This window comes from Zonotrichia leucophrys, chromosome 1A (genome assembly GCF_028769735.1).
Source record: "Zonotrichia leucophrys gambelii isolate GWCS_2022_RI chromosome 1A, RI_Zleu_2.0, whole genome shotgun sequence".
Taxonomy (NCBI): Eukaryota; Metazoa; Chordata; class Aves; order Passeriformes; family Passerellidae; genus Zonotrichia; species Zonotrichia leucophrys.
In genome coordinates, this window is record NC_088170.1 from 37,904,206 (window position 1) to 37,925,397 (window position 21,192).

The following is a 21,192-nucleotide window of genomic DNA, read 5'->3' on the forward strand; positions in this document are numbered from 1 at the left end:
TTTTCTAATATTCAATCTAAACCTCCCCAGGCATAACCTAAGGCTATTTCCCGTCATCCTGATATCTGCTATTTTAACAGCTGTGGACTGGCCCCAAGTGCATCCTCACACCGGCATTTACCAAAGCAAAGCTTCACAGCAACCACATTATAATGGTCCTTTCTGTGGCCACTGACTTCTACCACTACAATTTCACCAGAAAACAGACTTTTCTTTAGGAATAAGACAAAAGACAACAATCAAAACTGCATCAGCAGGTAGCACCTACAGCTCTCACCAAATTCTGAAAGGAATGACAGACGAATGATAGAAAGCATTAAGCAGTACTAGATGTTGACCCAACATCTGGTCAACAATCTCACCTCAGGTTTCTCCTCCATTTGCATCTCTGTTTGTTCTGGTTCCCCTTCATCTGTTTTAATCTCCATTTTCACTTCCTGCAAGGGTGGCTGCTGCTGTTCTGGAACAGTCTGCTGAGAGTTCACCTCTGTGCTGCTGGTGGATGGGGGGTTGGATACCTGCCCATCAATGCTCACAGCTGGCTGTGAAAGCTGAGGGAACAAAACACATTACTAACAGGCTTCTAACACACCTGTTTTCTTTTTCTAATCTATGTCTTACAGATGCTACATTTCCACTGAGTTTAAAAGCACTCTAGTCCTTTTCTATTTGTTTTCCCTGAAGAATACAGTGGTCCCACAACCTCAGCTATTGGAAAACATGTATCAGAGGCATGCACTAGAATGCCTTGTGTAAAGAAAATGACATTGTTTTCTTTACTGTATAAGTCCTATGCATATGTTTAAGTAACCAAAAACCTCACCCACGTTTCAAAGTGAATTTCAAAACACATACAAGAATTCTGTAAAATATTTCCTCTGGAAACAGCAAATGATCTACAAACTTGTTTCCATGGAAAAAGTTAACTCCCCAAATACAAAAAAAGCCCCTATTTCAATATTAAACATGCCAGGAGCACACAACTGAAAATTCAAACTTGCACACAAACATTGGCAGGGAAAGCACAATTAAAGTATTTCCTTACAGGTGTTGTGGGGTGCTGAGGTTGCAGCGGTGCTGTTGGTGTGGGAACAGATGCAGTGGTGCTCTGCTGTGACAAGGGCTGCTGCTGCTGCTCTGCAGAAGGGGTAACTGGAACTGGAGGCTGCACTTGTGGAGGCAGCTGTGCCTGTGGAGGCGTTGGAGTCTGCCTCTGAGGGGGGTGCATAGTCTGGGACTGCGGTCCGGGCGGCATTGCCTGAGGAGCAGGAGGGGGGGCAGCGGCGGCAGCGGCTGCTGCTGCCTGCTGCTGCTGGGAGCCCAGGCCTGGGGGCGTGTGGTGAGGTGTTGGGGTTCGGCTGGGTACCGGAGAAGGAGAATTTTGGTGCATGGGAGGCTGTGGAAGAGGTGGGCAGTGAATATGGCTCCCTTGAGAACCTGGAGCCATTGCAGGAGAGTTCACAGGACAGGAAGCGCTGGTCATTTGTGCCTGTGGGAAAACAGGTACACATTTGCAGTGACTTGGAATAGAAAAGCAAGAGAAATTACTGTCAAATGTTTGCTTTCCCACAGCGTACTTTAAAAAGTGACAAACCATCTGCTTCACTTTTAAAAACTCTTTCAAGAGCAGAAATGGTGTACTTGATTTATTTTATTCTACACAAACATAAGGCTGTTTTAGAAGTTATTCATCTCTCTTAGAGAAGTTTCAATAGAATAACTTATACTTGTCGATACACTTAAAGAATGGCACACCTACACTCCTGTTTGCAAAACATTTCTTTCTAAAACTGCAGATTTGTACACCCTGAATATGGGATAATGCACCACAGTGAAAAACTGCATTCAATTACACTTAGTGTGCCCATGCCTCCACCCCCAAGATTAGAAACTGAATTTATCATCACAAATAAGTACAGCTGTAACTCTACCATTATAAAATTACAAAAAAAAAATTGTATTGGTCAAGATAAAAAACTGTAACTCCACAATAATCTTGCCTGCAAACTAGGAAGAAGCATCAATGAGAAGCAAACTGACGTTCCCTACTTCTTCCTGGCCTGACAGGTTCTTGCTGAAAAGGGAGAGGGAGAGGACAGAAAGGAAACTGCTAGACTGTAAGTTCAGATCTTCAGTAGTGATAACCCTCTTAATCCCCCAAAGCCAGCAACACACAGGCCTGGACAGACATGCCTTTTCATAACTTATTCTGCCACCTCTTAATTTCTCAGGCTCTGCTGTTGTGCTGTTCAGCAAGAGAAACTGCATGCTGAGTCACAATTTCTTCTTTGCTCCATAAAAACAAACCTAAAACAATTCCTCTCTAACACCTAAATTTGAGCCTGAGAACAAGCCAACAGTATTTCACCCTTGCCATTCCCAGTGCTGGGAAATGAAAGGTCTCAATAATTTGGTTGATTACAATTCCTAAAGTCTCTCAAGGAAACAAGTTGTTCTCCATTACTAAAAACTGAACAATCATAACCAGTTTATGACAAAGGTCACTGACAGCACATCAAGAATTCAGAAACTTACTTGAGATACTGGTGTCTGATTGCCAGGCTGAGTCATAGGCATGCTCGCTGTGTTCATTCCCGGGGAAGAAGCAGGGAACTGAGTCTGCTGTAGAAATTGATTCTGACCAGAAGGCTGGCCAACTCCTGGCTGCTGCATACGTGAAGGAAATCCCATCTGGTGGAAAAGAAAGCAATCCATTTCACACAATGTGCATACACCCTCATAACATTTGCCAAAAAAAGAGAAAACAACAAAATAAAAAAATAAAAACATTTCTCTTGTTGCAGAAGTTGATTCTTGCCACTTATCTGTAGGATACAATGTGAAAAGCCTGTTTATAGCTCCTCTCAAAAGAATTTATGATGATTTCTCTTAAAAGCTAAGTAAAAGGGTATTGATTTCAAATTGGGACTGTGACTTAAGATTTATTTTGGCTCCTTCTTTAATAAATGCAACAAAAAGCCACTTCAACTTAAAGTTTTAGGCAACTCTTACCACAAATATCTAAAGATTTACTATATAGCAGGCAGATCTTAGAGGAGAAGCAAAAAAGACAGAAATCAAAGGGCCAAGAGAATGAAGAAGTGATGCTTGATTTATTTTCAAATTTGTTTTATTGGTTGATTTTATGGCAACCACAGACAAGAGAAGCAAACCTGTGAACCCAAGCCTGGAGGGAAGGAGCACTGACCTGGTTCATGGCCCCGGCCTGACTTAGCTGTCCAGGGTGCTGAAGAGGAGGGGTTTGTCGGGGTCCCATCGGTGACAGCTGCATGTTCATCTGCCCAAACTGATTCATTCCTGTGAATTTGTGCCAAAAAACCACATGTAAACAAAGAACTGAAATCTTTAGGCACCATTCAACACTTGGAGAAGAAATGCTGTTTCTTTAATTCTGCTTTCTAGCAACCAGCTTTCAATCAAATATTGCCTTCTATTAACTAGATACGTGGAATAATTTTAAGTATAGTGATCGAACTACCTACTCTTTCAGAATACAGACCAGCTTTTCCTCCCCTCAAACATCTGTTTCCACTGTTATTAAAACTCATTAAGTTTGAGGACTACTGTAACACATGACAAATACTGATTGTCACACCTGCTGCTGAAGATCAACTTTCCACAGAAAGTTGCATTATTTAATTACATATTAGAAATTCACTTATTGAATCTCAAACTGTGTTTTAACTTCAAGTACTTGGCATGTTGGCTATAACACATCTTGAATTTGTAACAAAGCTTCTGTCCTTTTTTTCTGAGCAATAATTCTCACCACATCCCCTCTGCCACCAACATGTCCTCACCTGAGGTAGATGGGCTCACCATATTTGTCTGATCCCACCATCCCATGCACACATGATCAGAAATTACAAAAGCATCAAACTCCTTATTTAACAAAGCAAGCAGCTAACGTGCAGCTCAAAATCACAAGACAAAATGCTACTAGAGATAGTGTTTTATATTTATTAGTTATGCAAGAATTATGCAATATAGATAGCTATTTTCCTAACCAAATGTAAAAACTGCACATGATACAAGGTCTCTGATACTTCAGAGCTGTCCAAATCCAAGATTCCTTTAAAAATTCATTTTAAAACTTTTTTAACGGTAGCAAATTTTCTTCAAACATTTACCTGGCTGTGCCTGCATGCGATTCATCATCTGGTTTGGCACATTGGCACGTATCAGAGTTGGGTCAGGAAGAGGACCATCTGCAAAAAAAGACATTGAAATAAGATAGTGTTATTCAGAAGACCACCAGAATTTATCCACCAAACATTTTAGTGAGAATTACGCATTGAAACTCATGTATAAAGAAAGTAAGTGTATCCAGTAAGTAAACATTATTAAAGAGTCTCAAAGTGTGAGGCAAACTCAAGAACTTCCTTGAAAATACAAGTACATTCTAGTGACAGAAATATCCTCTGACTTAGAGTCAGCTTTCAGAAACTGGGGACAAAATCTGAAGCATATTATCAAGGTAGAACAATGAACAGTAGCTCACAAACACGTCAGCTAAATGGTCACCAGATTATTGAAATGACAAGTACAGGATTTCTTGCACCAGGTGATCAGTAACCCAAAGATTCTTACTTGCAGACATTCCTGGCTGTGGCTGTCCCATATTGGGCCCTTGATTCATGGGAGCTTGTGGCATGCCTGGAGCATTTGGGATCATGTTTTGCTTCTGCAGCCTGGTTCTTCGTTTCTCCTCCAACTCCTTCTGAATCTTGTAGATCTTCTCTGCTAGCAAGTGATAGTACTCTGCCTGTTGGGGAGGAATAAAAGCCAAGAAAGGAGATGAGACACATTAAGAAAAGGCAACTGGTGCCAGTGATTTAAACTTTTAAAGCAGCTTTACAGACACACATTTTGGTTTGGGGTGGGAGGCGGTTTTCCCCTTTGCAGGGACTGTCAGATAGGAGGGGGAAAGGGGGCAATGCTAAGGGCACTGCTCTCTATTATTAGACCAACACCAGATATTTGTGTTCTTTTGTCCAAAATTTCTCTGGGACAATCACAGTGCAGAGCTTCAACACGGCCTTTAGGGGATTGTGACAAGTCTCAGGCACAGCACATCTCAACTCCTGGCAGCAGCCCTCAACTCGTTGGCTCCTAGATCCCATCCAGCAGTCCCTAAGCACATGTTTCCTCAGCATGGAAGTCCCATGTGTGCTTTCATTCCTCTCCCTCCCCAGTCAGCACAGGATTAAGGTAGAAATACTCAGAACTAGACAACAGGGGATGGCATCTCACCCTGCTGTTTGCTGATTCATACATATCTCCTTCCACTTTCCGAGCATACGCCACCAGATTCTCCATACGTCGATCCTTCAGTGCTGCAGGGTCAGGAGTAGGAAATATGGCTTGGACTCTGAGCAGGAAGAAAAAAATATTAAAGAAAAAAATATTACGGACACAAATAATACAAATGTTATCTGTTCCCAGACCAGCATTAACCCCAGTGGTTTGAACACAAAGCAGCAAGCAAATCTGTTGACAGACTGCAGCTACTGCTACTTCTTCCAGGGGCAGCAGATGTTTGTAGATGGCTTGAGCATGGAGTGGGAAACTTCCAAGACAACAGCCCCAAAGCAGCAGATGCAGCTCCATCTTTTGGCTTCTGCTTTCCCTTCTCCATGCACCCTGACAAAATTCACTCCTTGGCTCTCTAGTTCTGCATGTCAGGCTTCCTTCTGCAACCCCTCAGCCTCCAATACACCTCTGGGGCAGCAGCTCACCTAACAGGAGATGGTTTTGATATTAGCTACTCACAATTTATGAACAAGGTGGTTTCGGAGATCCTGAGTAATGTCTTCATGCCACTGCTTTCGGATTCCGGTATTGGATGGTTGAGCTGTTGGCATGGCTCCCAAACTGGCAACATTGGCGCTTTCACTCATCATGGGGCTTCAAAAACAGAGCAAGAATTGAGTGCAAAAGTCTAGCCCCAGCTTAATCATCTTACAGTCATAGCCTCTTTTAGAATAATGTTAGGACAAAGTGCTAGTTCAGCCATTCCCTAATCAATGGACAAACTGCAGAAATAGTTGCACACACACACCAAACAACGCAGTGAAAGAGTACACGCTGTTCTACCCAAGGACTTGGAAAACTGCAACAAAAGCTACAAAATCCAAAGGGAGAGATAGCCATCAATGGCATTTACTCCACTGTTTATGCAAGAAGTGCCATGAGATCAAAACAAAATCATTGGGGTACAAAGGATTCAAACTTACTTTTGAGAATTCATGGTTGAATGTAACATTGAGTCAGGCAGCAGATTAGGAGGTTGCACCCCTACTCCTCCATTCACTCCCATTGGATTTGCACCTAAAAACAGAAGAATACAGAAAAAATGAAGAGCCCATTTACCACACAAAATCAGTAACTGTTCAGCAAGGGTTTAGACTTTCAAGTACTTGGACTTTTGTGCAGGGAATTTTATTATCCATTGCTCTCTTCACCCCTCTTTCTTTTACAAACTTAGAAAAAGCACAAGGCACAACACTGGTGACCTCCAAGTGAAGCATCAACCCCATTACTCCTCTGCATATCTTCCTGAACTTATCAACAAACAAGTGATGTCAATTTGCCACAAATATTATGTTCCAGAGTCCTTTCCTGTGACTCTCTAATGAAAAAGTCCAACCACTTCTGCTTTTTTGTTTAGAAGCAGATATTTTTTCATTCAGAATCTTAGGATATTCACAAAGGCTTCAAAAACTTAAACATCAGCTACCACCTACAACAGACAAGGTCCCTTCTCACCCACTCCATAACTTAATGATCCCACAACTAACTCAAATGCTTGAAAGAAGGAACATCTGACAACCCTTTGCAGGAAACACCTCTAATTTGTTGCGTAACAAAATCTGGTTTTCTGAATCATACCTTAATCACCATAAAAATTGCCTGTTTTCTTCACACACTACAGTTATCTCTAAATTAGCAAAGAAAAATGCAATATATTTCTGTCTGGAGCTTCTAAACAGACCATTTTGTGACACCACAAGTAGCATGAAAACCATTACCAAGCTTCACGTTTATTTAGGACATTTGAATCCTACACAATCTGTATTTCAAGCAAAATAACATTGCATACAGGAGAAGCCCACTGAAATTAAGTATATCAAGCCTAATACATACCCCTAATATCACAACCAAGTACTTAACCAATTTTTCCATAAATCTGTTCCAAATCTCCTTTTCTTTAGTCCTTTTCTTCTTCCCAAATTCACTTTGCCATCTGAAAGCACACTGCAGTGCAAGACAACAGTCAACCTTTACCTAAACTCTCCCTTTTTCAACTGTCAAAACCCACCATTTGTTTGAGCCACTTAAAACTGCATCTTTTCACATACCAGTCCTCATCAAATCCTGCTATTTCTCCTAAACTAGTCCTGCTGTCCTGTAGGCCATGACCTGATAATTCCTATCTCACCTGCTGTAATACCCTCCTTAGCTACTCACTCCTAATAAGGAAGCAACAGTCAAACGTCTACACTCTCCATGCTTCTCCTTTCTACATTAAGCTGCAGTTCTTCACACTCCAAGAGCTTTTTCAATCCCATTTCATTGGATTTTCTTAGCAACTGCACAAAGAATGCCCACTGTTCTGCAAGGAATGCATAGGCAAAACACTGTCTGTAAATAATTACATACATTAAAAAATAAGAATAATTTTGCTTCAGAAAAGACTGTAAGGCACAACAGAAAATAATATTATTTTAATCTAACTGTTTTAAGACTAAGCTCTCAGGACCCTTGCCCTTTTCTCTGTTTTCACACACTAGAAGGTAAAGTTTTAGCAAGTCACATGCAATCTGTGAGGGCCAGTCATCTTATTAACAAGCCTACTCTACCCAGCAGCCTTTTCCTGAGTGACCCAGGAGCAGCATTTCCTTTGCAGAGCAGAGCAGCAGTTGGTTGCAGGCTGTAGTTTGTGTTTCTGTACCAATCTCTCATTCTGCACACAAGCTTCTCATGGGACACACAGGCACAATCATTACAATCCCATACAAGCTTGTGATAAATCACTGCCAGCTCTTCTTTCCTCTTTTCCACTAAAAAAGCCACATCTACTTATGCAACTCAAGCAAACAGCTAAGAGTGAGAAAAACTCCTGTGATGTAATCTCATACTATCAAACTTAGATTTGGTGGTTAAAGATGACTTCATTTGACACCATTGATAGCCAGGTTCTGATTAACTGCACTTTGAATTTAAATTGTTATCCAGTCCTACAATGTTCCTATAAGCCACTTACACAATTTAGAGCTACATGAGATCACATGACAGGATTCAGGGAGAATGTCAGTTATTTGCTATTTTTCATTTTTTAAACAAATTTTACATATCCGAGACACAAATGTAAAATGCTGTACTCTGAGTGACAGGGAAGTACCCCTGAATGCCAGCATTCATATGCAGTTATAAACTCCCCAATAGCCTGAAACTTGCATTATAGTACAATTGTAAAGAAAAAAAAAAAGCCTTGAAAAATTATCATTTTTATAAAGAAACTAGTTTTTCCAGAGAAGGGCACCTGGGCTCTCTAATGTTCCTGTTCCACTAAGTTGCTTTTCCAAGTCTAAAATATCACAAAGCCCTACCTTTTGCAAATTTTTTAGCAGTATTAAGCTAGTAGGTTGAGAAAATTTGCATTAGATGTAGCATGGGGAAGTTGCCTGTAGTTTGCATTTTAACACTACCAGATAAACTTACTCATAGGATTCATAGGGCGCAGGCTCTGGGGTGACTGTCCCTGTTGCTGATTCTTCACTTGAGCCTGGGGCTGTGTCTGCATCTGGTTCCCCTGGTAGGTCAGTCCGAGGGCCGCGTACGCTCTCTCGATGGAGCTGGGGTCGATCTGACTGGTAGTGTTAATGCTGGGCGTTGTCTGCTGCCCCACGCCCACAGAGCCGGCATTGGCGAGTCCCACCGCAGCTCCGCCCAGCAGCGCTGCGAGACAGACACCGAGTTAGAGAGGAGAGCCCAGGGCAGCCAGAGGGGCCCAGCGACAAGGGACAGACAGCGTGCTCTGGCTGCTCACAGCTAAAACATCTCCTTCTGGAAGCATGCAGGGACAGATCTGAAAAACCCGTCACGAAACAGAGAGACAAGTTCTGACCCAACCAGCCAATCCAACGTGCTGTTTTCCCTTTGGGCTGCTCAGAGGAAATCCCACTCTTAAGTATTTAGGACACATCTGCTTGCTTCAAAGTGAAAACAGAGGCACAGCATGTCACAGAGGTTAAAGGCAGAACTGTACATACAGTTTTCCACCAGCCATTGCAACAACTTTTCTGCCCTTTTTGTTTTTTGGGATTTTTTTTGTTGGGTTTTTTTTTTTTTTTTTTTTTTTTAGTTTTCTTAAACCAAGAAATAGCTCACATTAGTCATCAGAAGAGGCTACAGCAACATTAAAGCAGGGAGGAAAAAAACCCCATACAGACAACACAATGACAAAAATCTTGCCAAACATTTTGTCAGGGAGACCAAGGGGACAAAAGAGAAAGGGGAAGTGACATCTGATGCAAACAAAGAATGAAGACAGAACCAAGTGTCAGGGCTAAAATGACACAACGTGCGTGTGCACATCTGTCTCCAGAAACAGCCCAGCTGGAAGAAGCAGCAATGAAAAGCCAACCATTTGGTTGAGAGAGTTATGATCTGTTCAACCTTACCCTTACCTTTCTTCTTGATAGAAAAATACAATAAAGTTAGAAAGCTTTCATAAACACTAGCAATCAGAGCCAGAGAAATACTCTGAGATTAAAAATGAGAAAAACCCCATTACCATGTTCCCAGGTTTGAGAGCATCACCACTACCATCTGGGTGCAAGAAAGTTTTACTCCCAACATGCATTTTATAGTTTAATCAAGACACAGAATTCCCCAGTAGACTTACATTGCTGATTTCTTTTGTCCCCAGCATTTTTGAGAGGCAAACATACAGGACAATCATGTCTGGTGCAATTCTTCCAGTGTGAGATGATTTGTCGGGAAGATGCGCAATGTGCCACTGACAAAGAGAAGAAATGAAAAACATTTACAAACTGCTCCCAGTATCTCCACATGGTCATCACAAACTGGATAAAGAGCAGCATTTTCTCTCAGGGCACACACCTATATCAACAGAAGTCAAAGTATTATTTGAAATGGTTCAGCACTAACTAGCCCTGAAAATGTAGCCAGATTTCTTCTAGTACTACTGGCTCAACCAAAGCCTACTCAAAAACCCCACATGATACACCCAAGCCTACGTCTCCATGGCTTGAAGGATAACTCCATCTAGCCCAGGTATAAGGCAGACTGTGCCAAGCAACTGAGATGTCAACAACTGGCACAATCCAGATGAACCAAGGCTATCAAAAAGGAAGATTCTATTTCAGTAGGACAGAGAGATGTTCCAAGTGCCAGTAGCAGTCAAATTCATGGCTTGGTATTGCTCGAGATTCATCTCTTCAGTTTAAGGAACACAGGTAGACTCCCATTTGCAGATTCTGAGTTTATGTCTACCTTTAAAATAAGGCAGAATCCAAAAGATTTTACCATGAGTTACAAAGTTAGGCAAAAGATTTTCTACTCATCTCTTTGCTGGTTTTTGTTCCCTCTAACTTGCCTATTTAGAGGCTCAAAGTTGCTTACAATTCCCTGTCTTAAGCAATAAGACAGAATTTCTTTAACTTACTTTTCCCAAGTCACCACTAGTCCACCTCTTTCTAGGAGCCCTTCTCCTCCCCAAAACGTGTGCTACATGTACCTAACCACTCCCCCACTTACCTTGGCAAGATTTGCCAGCCTGACAGTGTGTCATGTGGTTCAAGACATTCTTCATGGTGCGGCAGTGCGGGAGGTTGCACTGCCGCACCTCGCCGTTGGCCTGCTCTCGCCGCTGACACTTGTGAGCGTGCAAGAGGAGCACCAGCTGCTGCTGGATGAGTTTGCGCTTTTCTGGGTCTGCTGTCGGCGCTCCAGAGCCCATGCCTTGAGAAGCTGCTGGCCCCATCCCAGCCTGCTGCACCTGGGGAGCCTGCTGCTGGCCCTGAAGAAGGTGAAAAAGAAATTCTTGGAAATAAATCTATTTTTGAAAAGAATTCATTTAGTGAGTAAACAGCAATATACGAGAAAGTCCAATCAGAGGAACAGCTACTCCTAGATTCTCTGATTAAGGAAACAGCCCACTTATGTGTAGTTCTGGAGGACTCATTAAAAATGCCCCTTAGCAACAGCCCTAGCAATTCTCTTGCCAGCCACAATTTCCTCCTCATATCACTCTATTAGTCCTAGCTCTTGCCTTATCAATAGCCAGCAGACCTTTGCACATGCTCACAGGTTAATCTGCAGTGCTAGACCAACCAGAAAATATTAATAGCATTTAGATCTCAAATCTCATTTTGGATGCTAAAACTTGCATCCACAACTCCTGCATTAATGGAAGAAAGCACATTTTAGAATGAATAGGGTTTTCCCTCACAGTAGAAGGTATCTCAAGTTGACTGCTCCGAGAAAAGGAGAACAAAAGGCAAGTTCTGGGAAGCTTTTAACCTTTTTCCATCAGCAAATTTGCACATAAGCATTCAAAACAAGCATCTCCTAGTCTCTGCTAGAGATGAAGCACAGCTTCAGGATAATAAACACTAGAGAACTAATGTCAGGTATGGCAACATCTAGTTTGCCTTCTCTGCTTCTGTTTATTTGTTCAGAACTCTTTGTATTCCTTTCAGGTGACGTTTGAGAAATACTCAAACAAGAGAGGCTCGGGTACTCTATATTGCTTGTATCACTACAGTTTAATAGACCTTAGTTTCTAATTGACTCTTCAGGTACTACAGGATGTTTCTGGAGATCTCCAGATCTTTAGACCCCAGCTACCTGTATTTCTAAACCCCAGTTCCCCTATAGCTCTTGACTACTAGCATTAACCTTTCATTTGACAAGGTGACTTCACCCATTAGTCAGGCTCCCAGGGTCTGTGCATGTTCCAATATCACCAGAACTCCCTTGTTTGCAGCCTGGCATTCTGAACAACAGCTGAGACAGTAACAACTTTTTCCTACGTTCAGCTGGGTACTAGCTTCAGAAGTTTTATGCTCTGCACTGAATACAAACTTGACAGCTGGGGTTCTGAACAAGTTTTGGCTGCTTTTTTATTGATTCATACAACCAACTGGTTTGCTTGTCTTCCAATGTTTCGTGCTCAACTTAAAAAAACCATTAAATAAAACTCATGGGATGGAGCTCTTCTTAACTTAAAGGTACTAAAGTTAACTGGAAATGGCTTTTCAGCAACAGTTAGTAAGATCAATAGATGGACCCTCCTAGGGGGCATGTGGGAGTGAAATTTGAAGCAGGGAGAAACACAAGCTATGTACAGAAAAATGAATTTGTTTCCTAAATTAAAAGAAAAAGAGGAAAAAAGCCCCAAAACAGTAAGACATGTTGCATGTCATACCCCTTACCAATTGAAACTTTGAAAATGAGCTTTAAGCTCAAGCCAGGGAATCTAACATTAAGGCACGTGGTGAGGCACTGGCTTTACAAGCTTGGGTCATCTACTTTTCCCACCATTCTTACTTCCCCTTTCCTTAAGTCCTGCTGCAGTAAAAGTGGAGGCAAAAGGGAAAGGTACCAAGGCTACTACCATTGCCAGGAAACACCTCCAGCATCAGGACTGCTGTGCATGTTCCTGTAATTCACAAGAAAGAACTCACAGCTGGGGTTTCTCAGCCCCATCACAGGTAACACCTGTTCAGAAAGGGACACCTCTCTTTACCAAAAGCATCAATGAGAACAAGCAGGAAAACAGCTCTCCAGACAGAGATACTCTGAGGAGAAGGGGCCCAATACAGCAACAGCAAAGAAAGGATGGGTCAGGAGAGCAGAGGTGTCTGAACAGGCTGCAAAGATCATTTCAATTAAGGAGCTCCATTCCATTTTCCCAGTTAACAGGGTTTGAAGACCAAAAAAGTGGAGATGCAGTTTATCAACATAGAAAGCACAACTCAACCCTCTCCCTCATATCAGTCCTAGGGGTTGAAACAAGTGTGTTCTGTGTAGATTCCAAGTACATATTCACCCTGGGTAATACAGCTGCAAAATCTTACAATGTGGCAAGACCAGAGCATATTGCTCCTCTCCACCACAACATTTTCTGAATATACCTTTCATTCTACTTACCATGTTAGGCATTCCTGCCCCAGGAACTGGTTTCTTGTCCATTGGAAACTGTGGTAAGCTATTCTGCAGTCCAGCTTTATTCTGCATCTGAGGGCCAAGTCCACTGGCTCCAATCTGCTGCCCAGTATTTTGACTATAGGGCTGACCATAAGGGCTGGGATTGCTCATCATTCCCATCTAGAAATTAAAATGGTAAGGTGTTCAAGTAAGACAGTATAAGTTCTCAATGTATAAGGCAAATTTATACTTCAGAGAAGCAAGAGCAATCACAGCCATGAGCTGGCTGCAATGCAACACTGCTCCTTCATGTTCACAGATTTACCCATCACACAACCTTACCTTCCCAACTAGACAGTTCCTGTAAACACAACAAAGCCAACTTCACAGCCTTTGAGATCTGACTGGATGGAAGTGGCCTGATTATTTCTTTACAAAATTACTTTCAACAGATTTCTCATTTCACCTTTGTGAATTCTACAAATTCTGCAAATTTGTACCATGGACTACATAATTCTTCCAGACTTGAGTTCTCCTCCCTGCACTTGTGCAGACTCCAAATGGAGACAGACACCATCTTCATTCATATCAGCACAGTTTATCCCCAAAACATCCTATCCAACTGCTAGCTCTCCCACAGCTCATCTCCAGACAGGCATAACAATGCATGTCTGCATTATCAGCACACAAACATTTTCCATTTAAGAATACACCACAGTCATAGGTAACATCTCACAGTCACACCAACTCATTTGCAGTACTAGAGGTCAAAAGAGAGGACAGGTAGAAATTCTGAAAACAAAACAAATCTATTGAACCCTTCACCCACAAGGGAAATAGATTCATGTTTCATACAAGCCATATGCATATTCAACAGTTCTAACACACCAGAATATATCATTTGTTGTCTTGGATCACCCAGAACCTAAAGAACAAGAAGCAATCTTGCCAATAAAGTTCTTTATCCTCTGATATTTTTTTCCATTCCTTGCATTCCCATTTACTTTCCATGGGAAATTTGGCCTTCTAGGACCCAAAGAATTAGACATAGAGGACCAGAAAAACTGGATATTTTTCTTAAGATTACCAAGTTCTCACTATTACTCAGGCAGCATCCTCAAGGAGCCATGACTCAAAAACAATGGCACAAAAATACTTTGGAGGGCTGGTTTGCTTCAACTCACATTTGACTACTAGACAACATCCAGTCTCCTTGATGCTCATTGATTCAAAGCATTTTCCTGCATTCTAAGAAGAACATAACTCCATGGCAGGCCTGTTTCTAATCACTTCTACATTAATTCTCAAAGCATCCTCCCCTAGCAGAAACACCTTGTTTCTCTCACCAAGCTTCTTCACCCTGCACTAGAAGTAACCAACATGCTCTGAGAGTACTTGCAATTAGCCACACTTCTCTTTTTCAGGCTGAAACATCCTTCAATCCAATAGAATAGCCTTCAGTTTGCATTTACAAAATAAGGCAGGATCAAACTCAAGCTACAGGAAAAGGAATACAAAATTCACTAAAGAACCTGCCACTTCAGACATCTGATACGCACACGTGAATTCACTTGAGGACAGCCCTCCTCCTCCACACATAAGCAATAACCATAATCACACAGCAGTAATTCATTAGAGAGCAATGAAAAGAATCTCTACACATGGCAGAAAAACAAACTATGTAATGATCAAGCAGAACTAAAAGCCTTCCTTCCCACTGCCATGTCTCGACCACAATGAATACACCTATGGTCACCAAAGAAACAGTTGCTGGCAAAACCAGGACAGGTAAGACCCAAAGCCTTCCTTCTCTCCTTCAGGCTAGTAGGATCTTATGTGCAAGTTAAGCTGAAGGCAAAGGGAGAAGAAAAGCATAAGGAGTCAGCAAGCACACTTTCAGAATATCCCCCTTGTCATTGCTGCCTCAAATTGACGAGCAGGGTTTCAAGGCTCAGTGAAGGCCTGACGGTGAGAGTCAGTCCCTTAAGAAAACAAGCTGTGTTTGCCTGTAAGACAGCCTTATCCCTCTGAGGGAATCTCAGAACTGCAGAGAGAGTTTTGAAAGCAAGGACATCCTCAAAACCATAAATTTCAGAGCAAAGCTTTCAAGTTCATTAACAATCACAGCTCCCAAGGTCAGTTGACATCTGAGAATGCACCAAAGCACAGACAAGCTGGCTATTATTATACTATCATCAGCTCCATTTGACTTCTGTAACTTATGCTGCTATCAGCCTTAAAAAACAAAAAACAAACCAAATATTCAGAATTAAAGGCTGAAGGCATGTTTTCACAACTTGATGTCACAGGGAGAAATCAAGACACCCAACTCAGACAATTGGAGACTTCACACACTAATTTCAAAGGGTTTAGAATAACTGTGGCCTTGTGAGCCAACTCTATCCTGACTACAGGGTAAGAAACTCAAACCCAGACCTAAAAAGAACACTTTTGCTATGTCACCCAAAACAACTTCCTAATGAAACTCAGATGAGGTTTCACCAAGCCAATCAACATTTATATTTGCAACAAAGCTGAACACAAACTTTATGTGAAGCTTCTGACTTTTTCAATTTACTCATCAAGTTGGCCCAGCACAAGGATCTCTGATGCTTTCTCAAGCATCAGCCACAGGCACTGTTTGGGGTGCAAGACCAGCCCCCTCCAGCAAGGCTCTCTCCATGGCAGCAACACAGGGCTCCCCTCCGCCCTGCTCTGCCAAGGGACCTGGCAGCACAACACCACATGCCCAGCTCAGCCTAGCTGCTCCTAACAGGGGCAATTCTTTCCCATTTCAGGTTACAGGGGAGGCAAAGACCTGAGGAGCTCGGGCCAGGCTGACTGGCAAGCACACCAAACTCACTCAAAGCCAGACACTCAAGTGACACCTAAGATACTAAAAACCAAATTCCTCAAGGTCTCCCTGAACAAATCAGCAGCCATGACTTGATCCAGGTGAGACTGACAGCTGCCAGATCCTCAGGTGAACCTCACAGCAAAGCCCCCCAGTTCTGCTACCACAGACTAACCTGACACCAACCACCTGCATGCAAGCCTAGGCTGAGTCAAGAGAAACATCATTTGGGAGATAGATTCTCCACCTGGCACAGGTGGGCCTTGTGATCCTGCACAAGAAGAAGGAGCATGCTCATGTTATTTGCTGTGACATGTTGAGAAACATGAATAAAAGAAAACATGTAAAAGAAAGAAATGTATGGCCTCATAACTACAGATTATCAAAATCCTGTACAATTGTATCAGTAACCAACAACCAGAAAGACTGCCACACAGTTCATCATCACACTAATGTTCTTTGGGAGGGGATAGATAAACAAATGCAGAAGAACCAGCCAAAGAAAGGAAGAAAGGTGGTGTTAGTACCACTGCATAGAAGTACACAATGCAAAAACATACATGGCTTAGTCATAGCTACAAGTCAGCAAATACAACCTCTACTTATGCTTTCTGGCCACCACTTGCTTTCACCTTCCCTACTTCTCTTCATATTCATCCAAAATTTTTCTGTCTCTCCTCACCTCACAGCTTCCACTTAATTTCATCACATATGCAAGAACTTGCACACAAGGAAGAATAGACAGAAGTTCCAATTCACAGTAAAAGAGGAGAAAACAAGGAAGATCATAAAATGATGATAATAGAAAGCAAAGGTAATCTCAAATGATTCTACCTTTTACATCCACAATAGAAAACAACTTGACTTTTCCACACCCAGGGGAAGCAGCGGCTGTCAATACCAGAATGGTGAAAGGTGTGCATTTCTCACCATGGATGACATGAGTTCAGGAAACATTCCAGTTCACAAGTAGCATCAGACAGGGCTGTTCAGGTACTCCCCCCATCTAAGAGGAGTAACTACAAAAGCAGAGGAAATTCCCCAAGGTTTTATTCTAATGCCATGAAACACATATCTTCAGCTCAGAAGAAGGTCAAGTGACTAACTCTGCTTCCAGTTTTACTGTTAACAGCATAGAACACAAATTGAAAAGGAATACCTGCTAAATAAGTAGCTATATAAGTATGGGCACAGACATTGCAAATATTCTACTGTTTCTCTGCAAGAACAACTGCATCGTTAACATTCTAATATTTGAAAGACAGATAGATGTTTGCATTAGTATTGAACTATGACCAGCTTTTAGATTTGCAAAGATAACTATAAGCATGGAGAAGTAAACAAACAGAATTAACTTTTAATAACATTCTTTCAAAGAATCCAGAATTCACAGTATCAACTATATATATCTCTACCAGGGAAACTGCAGTGCATGGTCTAGTTTAAGGCTACACTGATGATATCTAGTATCTTTCCATATCCACAACTTCACAAGTGAAAGTTAAACTAAATCTCCTGTTTGGGGAAAGTTAATTAAGTAAATTCCAGCTGGGTCTTTAAAAACAAGAATTTACTGTACAACACTTCCTACTGCCATTCTGACTGGTGGAGCACTACTGAACTCAAGCATACCCAAACTACATTTTGCCAGTGGTGTCTGCTGCATTCTTTCCAAGGACTGTTATTGATTATTTTTCTTTGCCCTTAACTGAGCAGTGTTTTCAGATGCCTATTTCAAGACACCAGCATTATGTCACTGCTATTTCTGCAAGAAACTCCCCCTGTCACTCTAGAAACTTAGACTCACTGCTTCGTTTTTCCCTCATAAACAAACTTTCCTCTCTTACCCTGGTATAAAGAGAGCAAATATTCTTTTTTTTTCCACCTTAGTTTACCAAAGAAGAGAAAGGCAAGGCCTGGAACTCACACTCCCCTTTGAATGGATTAATGTACTTGATCATATGGTATGCTCAGTCACAGACTGAACAGTATGGACACAGTTACCTGGTGAAACAAATAGCTACTGAAAACCAGAAAGGCAACCAAGAACACTGACCACCTATCTAAAATTAGAGACTGAATATGCTAACACTAAGAAATATATGATGCTTTTATTTTCTTAATCCAATTTCACAATTTGACAATAACATCTTCAATCTCTTCAACTCTGAACAGAAATTGATTGTTATGAAACTTATTGTTCTACTTAGAAGTAGTTCAGGAGATTCTGACAAATTATGCTTGTCTTTGTAAAATATTGCCATTGAATCTTCTTCACAGAAGTTAAACTGATAAAGCAAATAATAGTAGAGAGCTTTGCACTTACTGAAAGAGTAAGCCAAGTGACAAAGAATTACTACTGGAACTAAATGTTTCAAGTGAAATGCTCACATAGCAGAGGTAGTAGTAATGTCCTTACTAATCTGAACTGCCTACACATCCACTGCATCAGTGGAGTAAGTGAACATTTCTTGAATCAGACAGGAAATAGAAGTGACCTGAAGGTCAGGTCTCTCACTCTGTGGCAGAGCACTGCTATGACAGAAATGCACAGAGCAACTTACACACAAAATACCCTCTTTCCCTCATACAAGGCTGGACAGGTCAGACCCTGACCAGGCACTCCCAACAGAACCCCATGGAAGAACAAAACAAAGGTATTAACTAGATAAAATTCCAAATGAAGAATAATTCAAAACCAGAAACATGACTCAGCTTTTAGCAATTCAAGCTTTGCACTAAGTTACCTGTTTACATTTAAATCAAAGCTGTAAAACAATCTAGTGAAATAAAACACATGAAAAATACTTCAATCATGACAGAACCCAAGCATTACAAACAATTTCCAAAACACTATTTCAAGAATAAAAAGGCATGTCTGTTATCCTCTTAACTTGCACAAAACCAAGCACATAGAAAACAAAAAACTACTCAAGAACACAAAGCCTGTTACAATTCTTTCCCTCTAAACTTCCAACACTTCCTTTCAGGACAGAGTTCCACCGGCGTTTTTATGTCTGTACTGTCACCAAAGCAGGATTCATACCCTCCTCTGACAGGCAAGATCAACTCCTTGAAAAAAATTCCCTCTCTATTATAGGGATACTAACTTTCCAAACGATGAGTATAACCTGGACCTGAACAACAATTCAAATTAATTCTTTTTTTAATGACCACCTGAGTTTCAATTTCAGTCAGTTACAGTTTCCCCACACAGCCTGTCATGTAACTGGCACAGAGACAGCATCCAGGCAGAACTGCTTCTTCAGAAGTGGGTGACTGCTACCATCAGGACAGAAAACTACAGGATGGAAGCATCAGATTGTGACAGAACAAGTTTATGAACAGAAATAATTTACAGAGACATTTGGGATTTCAAGTCCTAAAAGTAACATGCATGACTAGAGAAGGTCAGAAGTACACAGACAATGAGCAAAGCAAGTGTTCCACTCTATTGCTAGTCAATGTTTTGGGAAGCGAGGAAGAAAACTTCAGTAACTCCACCGGCTAACAGAACAAAGCAGAAACATAACCAATTTCACTTTCCAAATTGACCAGCCCCACCAGAGTTCACCTTTGCTGTTAGAAGAGTATAACATTCTCCCTCCCAATTACTCAATGTCACAGGAAACCTAAGTTATTCCCTACAAACCATTGCACAAAAGACATCCATTTCACTGAGAAAGAACTCTCTGAAGCAACCCTCCCATCCACCTAAAGGGGCTGCCTTTGGCAAGCTAACATGATGAAGTTGAACAATCATAACCAAAACATCTTTTCTTATTTTTTTTAATTCCTTCTGAAGGAGAGCTCTGGATAATGTGCATTTTTTGCAGCAATGAAGGAAAACCTACAGAAGTTATTACACCAACTCCCACTTTAACAGCAACATGCTACTAAATTTACCAATTAGAAAAACTGGCTTTTAAAAACAACTGCTTAAGGTCCTCTGTTTTCATCTACTTATTGAAGATTTGTAGGTGGGAAAACCCAAAAGCAGATGGGTGGGGAGATAAAACGGTCAGACATGACTGCTGTCAGACTTAGCTAAGCCTACTGCATGAAGTGAAACACAGGCTCCCTGCCAACAACCAAACCAATTGAAGACATTCCGGAATTTCAGCCTCCATTTCAGACTCTTCTCTCTCATCCGACAGCTTCAACTCCTTTATCAGGACTATACCCACTAAACTTAACACAAAAAGCCTCAAGATTGTTTTATCAGCAATTAAAGAACCCTACGTATTTTTAACCAGTCTGGGACTATGAACTAAAAATCAGAAGTTTTTGTGTATTTGGTCTGAATATTCTCAAAAGCATAAAGGGTTCTTAATTTACATGTACAGAACTTTTGGAATTTAAGTAAGGAAAGGAGACAATTTAATTTTAGACTAAATCAGTCAAAAGCTTCATTTGATGTCCTTTCTTTACTTTTAGGTAAATGAGTTTATTATAGTGCATAACTCTACTTTAGCTTTGATAAGCAAGGATGAAGTTGCATTCCATCCAAACGCTCAATACATCAATTTTTGACCTCTGAAGACAGCTTTCTGAAGATCAATTTTTTAGTTTTTTTTACAGCCAAGGAATAATGAATGAGGTATTATATAATTCCAATGCAATATATTAATTAATAATTCATTAATATATTCCAATGCAATAATATTCAAGCAGCTACATATTTCTTACCACTGTAAGCTGCATATAAATTGCCTACTGTAGTAATCAAGCTTTGTATCAATTTTCGTATCAGGCAAAAATATCTGAAATGACCAGACCATAGAATCAACTCATTACTTTAAAAAAAAAATATATATATACACCCACATCCCCCCTCAAAAGTTAGCACACTGAGCTTAAGCAAGCAACTAAGACCAAAGAATTTCATTATTAATGTTCACAAGACACAAAAGTAATTTCACTTAATATATTAAAGCATCACAAAACCACTAATACACAGCATAATTTTTATGTAGGTTTCAAATATATTAATCAACTGTTACTTATCATTCCAAGTCCTCCAAGTGGACTGACTTTAGGCATTCAGAGGTAGATTTAGGTATTGCAAAGCACCTTAAAAAAATCTCTCCTCTCAGTAGCCAAGAAACACAAAATACTCACTTAAAGCGAACTAAAAT

The 21,192-nt window shown here is 41.0% G+C and overlaps 1 protein-coding gene across 1 annotated transcript in view; it reads right to left on the reverse strand.

Annotated features, from left to right (window-relative positions):
• The window catches only part of EP300 (E1A binding protein p300), a 61,839-nt gene that overhangs the window by 23,379 nt on the left and 17,268 nt on the right, over positions 1 to 21,192 (reverse strand). The window contains exons 4-16 of the mRNA XM_064702342.1: positions 13,204 to 13,380; positions 10,807 to 11,068; positions 9,932 to 10,045; positions 8,746 to 8,982; positions 6,258 to 6,351; positions 5,794 to 5,928; positions 5,275 to 5,392; positions 4,612 to 4,786; positions 4,152 to 4,229; positions 3,209 to 3,318; positions 2,536 to 2,691; positions 1,046 to 1,489; positions 363 to 551 (exon numbers count right to left, since the gene is read on the reverse strand). Coding sequence (XP_064558412.1) covers positions 363 to 551; positions 1,046 to 1,489; positions 2,536 to 2,691; positions 3,209 to 3,318; positions 4,152 to 4,229; positions 4,612 to 4,786; positions 5,275 to 5,392; positions 5,794 to 5,928; positions 6,258 to 6,351; positions 8,746 to 8,982; positions 9,932 to 10,045; positions 10,807 to 11,068; positions 13,204 to 13,380 — 2,289 coding nt within the window. The remainder of the gene's footprint in view (positions 1 to 362; positions 552 to 1,045; positions 1,490 to 2,535; positions 2,692 to 3,208; positions 3,319 to 4,151; positions 4,230 to 4,611; positions 4,787 to 5,274; positions 5,393 to 5,793; positions 5,929 to 6,257; positions 6,352 to 8,745; positions 8,983 to 9,931; positions 10,046 to 10,806; positions 11,069 to 13,203; positions 13,381 to 21,192) is intronic.